The following is a 7,620-nucleotide window of genomic DNA, read 5'->3' on the forward strand; positions in this document are numbered from 1 at the left end:
ATGCCCTGGCTAGAAAAAAAGGCCAGATCTATTCCTCAAGCACCCAAGGCTGGGGCACAAACAGCCGGGCGCCCGTTCGTTGGAGCCACCCCTACTTTCCAAACAAAGACAACCCCCATCTATGTCTATAATTTCTTTTATTTCTATCGACATGTATTGCTTTTTTTCTATTCTTGCGAGGTTTGGACGATTGAAAATGTTTACACATGCTTTCAAATCAACTTTCGACACAAAATACAAAGTACATTACTATCCGTGCATTGGAGCATACTAGATGGTGATCCACTTCATGAATGTGAGTTGAACTCAACCATTCCCTACAAAGTAATCATGTCACAATGGTTCGATTGTTCCCACGACTACGTTAAAAGCTTTTTCTTTTTTCTTTGGCTTTATCTTCCATCTCTCCGTGTTTCTCGCACATTCGCAAAGGTGAAAGACCTGCCCACCTTGTGGGATTGGGCCACCCAAAGTCTTTCATGAAAGTCGTAAGGTCCCTTATGCTCGTTGCTTACCCTTATTAGAATTTAGCCCTATGGTTGCATCAATGCATAGAGAATGCTCGCGCGCTCTCTCTCTCTCTCTCTCTCTCTCTCTCTCTCGCGCACCTGGGACCAGTTTCCCTGCTTGCTTGCAAATTGCGCCTTTACTCCAAGTGTAGTTTAATTGAAAGCCTAGGAAGGCGCGTTTCTCTCCAGCAGTCAGGAATCAGACTCCGATTTTGCTCTAGGTAGATTGGCTAGTTCCCAACTTCCCACTCCATAGCTCCGCCCACTCGCGCAAGCTCTCTCTCTCTCTCTCTCTCTCTCTCGATGCCATATCTGTTGTGAACTTCCACACAGAAATGTCACATATGCTTACATCGCACGCCTGCGCGCATGAGAAGTTTGCTGCGTGTGTGTAGGAGGTACTTTAAAAAAAAACAAAAAAACTTGTTCTCTCGTGTCGAAGGAACGCCATTGCCTGATGTTTAGAGCATGCATGCAGGAGGACTTTTTCATTTTGTACCTGCGGTGGCTTTGATCTCAGTGTTCAACATGCACATACACAAGCAGCAAAGCAGGAAGCGTGGCGAGGTATGTGTTGCCACAGAAATCAACGCATTGTATGAGACAGGAATATGTAGGTACTCGAGACCCTTTGCTTGTGCCGGATGGAGCCGTAGAATGACAAAGAGAACTCCTATTAAGGGAAAACTGTGGCCATTCCACCCTTTCAGCCATTCTTTGCATCCATTTCAAGCTCCCTTCACCCACATAGTGTTGTAATTCACCTAAGACAATTCTAAGTTCAAAAGAAGCAGCGAAAAATACAATTTATGTGAGTGTTTCAAGTAACAAATTCACTCTATTTTGATGCTACCAACACTCAAAAAGGGGCAGAGATTCAAGTAAAGTTTTTGTGAGTGTTTCGAGTAACAACTTCACCCTGGTTTGATGCTTCTTCAGTTTGAAAGGAACGCTTAATTGATCAGAAGAAGAGATAGATCAAATAGGTTATATTCACATATCTTTCGCTGCCATTGCGTGAGCTGCTGATCCATGAGAATAGAAACGCTAATTTTCCCCATATACCACTTACGAAGCATGCTTCTAATGAAGTCATGAAGCTTGCATTCAGAATATTCATCTCTGAAAGAGCTAATACTTGTGTCAGTATGTAAAGTAGCCTGTTTCTCTATGCAGTTGCTATGGCCGCGGATGATGATGAAGAAGTGGCTCAGCTTTAAAGCTACCACTGGTGACGAATTTAGTGCAGATGAATTGAGCGCAGATGAGCATGAAGATCCAGAGCCAGACACAGAGAGTGAAGGAGAACATGAAGGTGAAGATACTGTTTCATCAATTTTAAGGGGCAAATATGTGCAATTTCAATGATGAAAACCCATTAATCATGGGTTCTGGTCATTTGCATCCATTAGCCTCCCAATCTTTACATGGTTCATTAGGACTAGTCTATGCGAATGCATAACTTTCAATGCGTCCAATTCTTCACAGATACGACATCGACGCGCTCACAAAGATATGCAATGAAAGACTTCTCCCCTTTGATGTCTAGAAAGGAGGGGACGGATGGTAAGCACATCATCTTGCCTCCTATTTCTCCTGTTTTGAGGTTCTTACTTTAGCGTAAGGTCACTAAAGTCGGGTTTTCATGCTGGCTTTGCATGATAGCAGATGAAAATCCGAGGAGGAGAGTCGACACTTTGAGAAGGCGGCACTCAGCCACATATAGCAGAGAGTGCGTCAGAACAGAGGAACTGAGGTATGCAAACCTTCTTGCTTGTTACAAGTTGCCCGTGTTTCTTGTCACAATGTTTTCAAGTATTTGAATAGCGTGGTGCAGGATAGCTGTTGGTACGTGGAATGTCGCAGGAAGAACACCTCCTTCACAACTTGATTTGAAAGACTGGCTAGAAATGAATGACCCTGCTGATGTTTATGTTTTAGGGTAGGTTAACAATTTCTCTCATCTTTCCTGCTAAATCATTCTACATAGGTCATTTATGGCGTAAGACGGCTTTGCTATGCTTGTTTGGTCATATGGCCGCGTTAGCTCAACAAGATCTGCTGGATTATATTTGTAGAGTTCCAAGATGAACATTGATGTTGATATGTGTGCGGTGTATATGGCTGAAAGCGCATGAGCACTCAAATACCCTGCTAGCTGAACTGCCTGCTTTGTATCCCATAAGGCATGCACCCGCACCCATGCGTGTGTGAATGATTACGTGACTGGCCTTATGAAAATCTTCTCTGTTGAATTGACATGATGTAAATCTTTGTGGGCTCAAAGAGTTTTCTTCATCATGCCTTGCAGCTTTCAAGAGATCGTGCCTCTAAATGCTGGTAACGTATTTGGCGCAGAGGACAATGGCCCTGCAATCAAATGGCAAGCTTTGATACGGGAAACTTTGAATGCCTCGAATCAGAAGAACATCAAATGTCGTAGTGCACCTTCATCGCCTATAGCAGATGATAGATCAGAAGTTTCTGATGTTCATTCGGGCGATGCTGAGATCGATTCGGAGCGCATCCTTATCCATGAAGAGACCAGCTTTGTGCCCTTGGAAACATCCCCAGCATGTTTTAAAGGGCATGATGACATAGAAGCGGGGCATGCCAAGAAAAACCTACTTGAGGTATACAGGAGAACTGAATGCATTGGTCTGAAGGCAGCACGCCTTAAAAGAAGTGAGTCAGAGCCAGTTTCTTTTGACCTGCCTCACGATGGTGGGTCAACAGACGAGGATACTATTATCACACCATCATTATCGCCTCTGTCCAGGCTTCTCACGAATCTCACCATTCCAGTCAAGAAACGGTTTCGCTATGTTAGAGTTGCTAGCAAGCAGATGGTTGGCATACACGTCTCTATCTGGGTTCGCAGAAACTTGCGACGCCACATACACAATCTGACAGTGTCCTGCGTTGGTCTCGGCATCATGGGCTGCTTGGGGAACAAGGTAATTCACATGTTCACTCATTCTTCTGTATGTGTACTGTGTGTGTGCGCGTGCATGCATGTGTTGTATTCGCTTACCTTTTAATGAGTTCTGATGTTCTCTTCATGTTTTTAGTTACATGTATTCTTGATTTATTAGACAATCTTTCTTTACAAATATACTCTACTAGGGATGTGTATGCTGCACACTCAGGCACTTGTGTGTTGTCAATAAAAAACCAGATACTCTATGTGTTCATGCATGCATGCTTGGACTAGGACACATTCAAACTCCTTAAATACTTAATTTCCATTTTACCATGCATATCTTATCCATCTTGTTCTGTTTAGTCACGTCTTATCTGCTGAATGCAGGGGTCTATCTCAGTGAGTATGGTGTTGCATGAGACTAGTTTTTGTTTTGTTTGCACCCATTTGACATCTGGAGAGAAGGAAGGAGATGAATTCCGCAGGAATGCAGACGTAGCGGAAATCTTGAAGCGCACCCACTTTTCTTCCGCCAAATTGGTTGATACAGAATTTCCAAAGACCATATGGGGGCACGAGTAAGCTAATGTGTTGTTTTCTCTACCTCACCCTAGTGAGAAAGCAGAGGGAAATTGATGTATTTGAGGATATAACCTGTACAATCAGTTAATGCATATGTATGATAATTTGTACATGCCCATGTATGTGTAGTAGTGATTAATGTTTTCAACTAGAGGAGAAATTTTGTATGTACTTGTGTTCACTAAGAAGGTTTCTTTGGATTTTGCACGTTGTAGTCGAATAATCTGGCTTGGAGATTTGAATTATCGGCTCAATGTAGTGGACAGTGATGCCAGGTTTCTTGTGGCCAGGGAGGACTGGACCGCTCTCCTTCAAAAGGATCAGGTGCCTTTTCTAACATGATTGAGTAAAAGTGAGAGTGTCCTCGGTACGCTAGAGCCTAATTGTGGACATAATGAAGCACAAATGGCAAGCTATGTCCTGCCAGATTAACTGTGTGCACGTTATCAATGAGTTGTTAGTTACTCATCCTCATCATAAGAGTGTATAGAAGTCTTCTTTTGATGCAGGGTGCAAGATATGCTTCTTTTCTTTGCAAAATGAACAATGGAATGTTCTTATAAGGTGGTCTAAGTGGGGTGTTGAAAGTGGATATTTGCCTCATCATTTGCTCCTTTTGCTTACAGCTGAGGCAAGCAATGGAACCAGGAGGTACCTTTGATGGATGGAAGGAGGGTGTCATAGCATTTGCACCCACATATAAGTACGCAGTAAATTCCTATTGCTATGTTGGAGAAGGTGCAAAGCCTGGGGAAAAGCGACGAACTCCGGCATGGTTGCTATTTTTTGAACTCTCTCTCTCTCTCTCTCTCTCTCTCTCTCTCTCTCTCTCTCTCTCTCTCACACACACACACACACACACACACACACACACACACACACACACACACACAAAATATCATCCACTGATGATAACATGTTGCATAGCCTCAAGGTCAAATACAAAAAACATAGCCTGGTTATATATAGAGTACCTTTCACATGAAGGGGTTTAATCTGTTGAAAGAAAGCTGATAAGACGTTCTCCATGCCGTCATACGAAACAGGATTAGAGGGGGCAAGATGGTGGAGGGGGGGTCATGCTTTGGACCTCACAACTCTTATGCCCCCAGGGTGCCATATGAGAAATCCAAGATTTGACAATTTGATTTCAGTCTTTCAGAGAGCTTAGGCCCCTGACATTTTACAAGAATCCGCCAACAAGGAGAATTCAAATGCACGTGCGCACACACACTCACATACACACACACACACACACACACACACACACACGTGAGGCATGTGTGCATGCACACTGCTGCACATGCTCTGACACACTTGTGAAGAGATGCCTTTCCTTTTGTCAGGATTACATGTCTGATTTCAACAGGTGTGATCGCATATTGTGGCACGGAAAGGGATTGAAGCAATTGTCATATAGGCGATCAGAGCTGACTCTTTCGGACCACAGACCCTTGATTGCAGTTTTCAATGCTGAAGTTGAAATCCTTTGTGAGCGCACGTTCAACAAGTCCTTTCCTTTCAAGAATGCCAAAGTGGAGGTTGAAGAGCTTTTGTCTCAATTTCAGTCTCGTGTAACAGTCAAGAAAAGCCAATTTGAAGAGGTAAGACATTTCATGTATACTTCGGCAAGGGTCAAAGGAGTCACAACTGTAGAACATGTTGTTCCAAGACTAGGGACCAGTGGGACCAACCACTGTAGTGTCTTGAGAACGCATTCTTGTGTCTTAACATACAATTTCATTCCTGTGTCTACTTACTTGCACATAGAGATTTGGATGATGCACTTGTTTTGGCTTATAAGTTGCATATCTAATTTTGCAGAGTTGTCCATAGACGTAGAGTTGGGGACATTGCTATTATACTTGTCAATAGGTATGTTTGCGAGTTTGTTCTTCAGTGCTGTGAGCTGCAAGATGAAGTCATTCTTAGGGATGCTAAGCCCATGCATGGCCTCGAAGCTTTACGACAGGCATAAAAAGAAAGCCCGAGTGGTGGTAGAGGCACTAAAGACCCTTTAGAGTACTGCAACAGCCTGTCAACAGATTCTTTCTGGTACCGATCTCCTCATTCTATGACAGTGATTGTTTTCTTTAAAATAGGTCCATGCTCTAAACATTGTGCTGTTCATTCTTCCATTGCAGGCCTGTTGCAGGCCGCAAGACTCTAACTGGTGTACACAATGCAGCTAAAGGTAAACATATGAGTACTCTGTCTCTTCTATAAAGAATTTGGCACGCTGTGAATTCATCGTTCTGAGAGGCAATTGGACGTAAATATGTTGCTACAGAAAGAGCATGTCAAATCACCACAATCTGCTTAAATGTATTCATGATCCTGTTTAGTCATGGTTGCAATTTCATTGTGTGACGTATGTTGGCATGCTATGCATGTTTGTAATCATCCAACTCTCCACATCGAGGTAGGTTGTGATTTTATCATTCCGAGAGGCAATTGTTTAGGAGTTGTCCACATATCTAGCATGTCAAAAAGTACTACAATCTGCTCGAAAGTATGTATAATGCCTGCATAATCATGGCTGCAACTTAAGTGCTTTGTGTGATGTATGTAAGCATTCTATGCATAGTTAAGCGTGTTTGTAATCATCCAACTCTCCACAACGAGGTAAGTGTGCCGGCTGCCCGCCTTTACATGTTGATGTGCTCTGGTTTGGATTAAACTGACATGGGTTCTGGGATCTAGGTGAAGCTATCTAGCATCGATATGGAGTGTTGGAAGTATGAGAACACCCCTGGTGCCAATGTGCCTGTCAAGATATGCAAATTTGCAGCTGATTGTTTCAAAGCACTAGCATTTGGAGCTTAACCAGTGAGAGCTTCATTTCACACTTGTTTCTTTTTGGATTCAAATATTTTCGGCAAAACTCGGGGAGGGGGTGATTACCTTACGGAATCAACCAATCACAACAAAAATGATGGGTTTCATTAGTGCTATGTGAATTGTACTGTACAGCTACTCAAAGCTCAAAAGCTTAAAGTTACTCAAAGCTCAAACTGGAAAATTTTTACTGGTATTACCTTTAAGAATCAAGCAATGGGGATGGACAACACAGAGTATGGGTTTCTTGATTAGCGTTATATGGATTGATTGTGTAGTCATTTGAAGCTCAAATTAAAAGGCTTCATCAATCAAGAAAAAGAGATGGACGACAGCATCACTGAAGATTTTTGAGGGGAGAGTAGGCAGGCTTCGTATAGATTTTATGACCTCTTGTACATTTCCTCATTCAAGCGAGACAGAGTCGCTCTTCTTGTAAATTATCTCTTTCTTAGGCAAATGTAATGGAAAGTTATATGGTTTCAAATTCTTTAATCAATTTGGAAAAACGCAAGTGAAGGAGTCTCTCTCTCTCTCTCTCTCTCTCTCTCTCTCTCTCTCACATCAGGTCTTCAGTGCAAGGCTCATTGAATACATCTTTGAGGTCTCTTTCATCACGTCTCGAGTTCAAGGCTCATTGAATAAATCTTTGAGGTCTCTTATAGCTATGTTGTGTGTGTGTGTGTGTGTGTGTGTGTGTGTGTGTGTGAATAAGGAGAGAAAAAGTAACACCTGCCTTCAACCTCATTAGTTCATGTGTGTGTGTGA

The 7,620-nt window shown here is 42.7% G+C and overlaps 1 protein-coding gene across 7 annotated transcripts; it reads left to right on the forward strand.

Moving 5' to 3' along the window:
• The first annotated feature begins 531 nt into the window (after positions 1–531).
• LOC147452640 (type I inositol polyphosphate 5-phosphatase 4-like) lies at positions 532–7,377 on the forward strand. Of its 7 annotated transcripts, none has more exons than XR_015188913.1 (15): positions 537–907; positions 988–1,076; positions 1,686–1,824; positions 1,998–2,075; positions 2,178–2,265; positions 2,347–2,451; positions 2,821–3,466; positions 3,820–4,010; positions 4,230–4,338; positions 4,641–4,789; positions 5,384–5,618; positions 5,839–5,889; positions 5,976–6,069; positions 6,159–6,208; positions 6,718–7,377. XR_015188913.1 is itself a non-coding variant. In XM_086518275.1 (12 exons), the coding sequence occupies exons 2-12, from the start codon at positions 1,038–1,040 to the stop codon at positions 5,848–5,850; spliced, it is 1,740 nt and encodes a 579-aa protein (XP_086374401.1). In that variant the 5' UTR covers positions 532–907; positions 988–1,037; the 3' UTR covers positions 5,851–5,893. The 7 variants fall into 7 exon arrangements, 5 of the variants coding, with proteins under 5 accessions (XP_086374401.1, XP_086374402.1, XP_086374403.1 ...); XR_015188914.1 differs by having other exon boundaries at positions 5,987–6,069; XM_086518275.1 differs by lacking the exons at positions 5,976–6,069; positions 6,159–6,208; positions 6,718–7,377 and having other exon boundaries at positions 532–907; positions 4,281–4,338; positions 5,839–5,893.
• The last annotated feature ends 243 nt before the right edge of the window (positions 7,378–7,620 follow it).

This window comes from Adiantum capillus-veneris, chromosome 8 (genome assembly GCF_014529385.1).
Source record: "Adiantum capillus-veneris isolate H3 chromosome 8, ASM1452938v2, whole genome shotgun sequence".
In the NCBI taxonomy this organism is placed as follows: Eukaryota; Viridiplantae; Streptophyta; class Polypodiopsida; order Polypodiales; family Pteridaceae; genus Adiantum; species Adiantum capillus-veneris.

Excerpts from the sequence above, each read along its gene's own strand:
- LOC147452640 (XM_086518273.1), top strand. The coding sequence starts at position 1,038 with ATGCACATACACAAGCAGCAAAGCAGGAAGCGTGGCGAG. Across the intron at positions 1,077-1,685 it reads AAAGCAGGAAGCGTGGCGAG|TTGCTATGGCCGCGGATGAT; the intron begins GTATGTGTTGCC and ends TTCTCTATGCAG. Across the intron at positions 4,790-5,383 it reads AAGCGACGAACTCCGGCATG|GTGTGATCGCATATTGTGGC; the intron begins GTTGCTATTTTT and ends TGATTTCAACAG.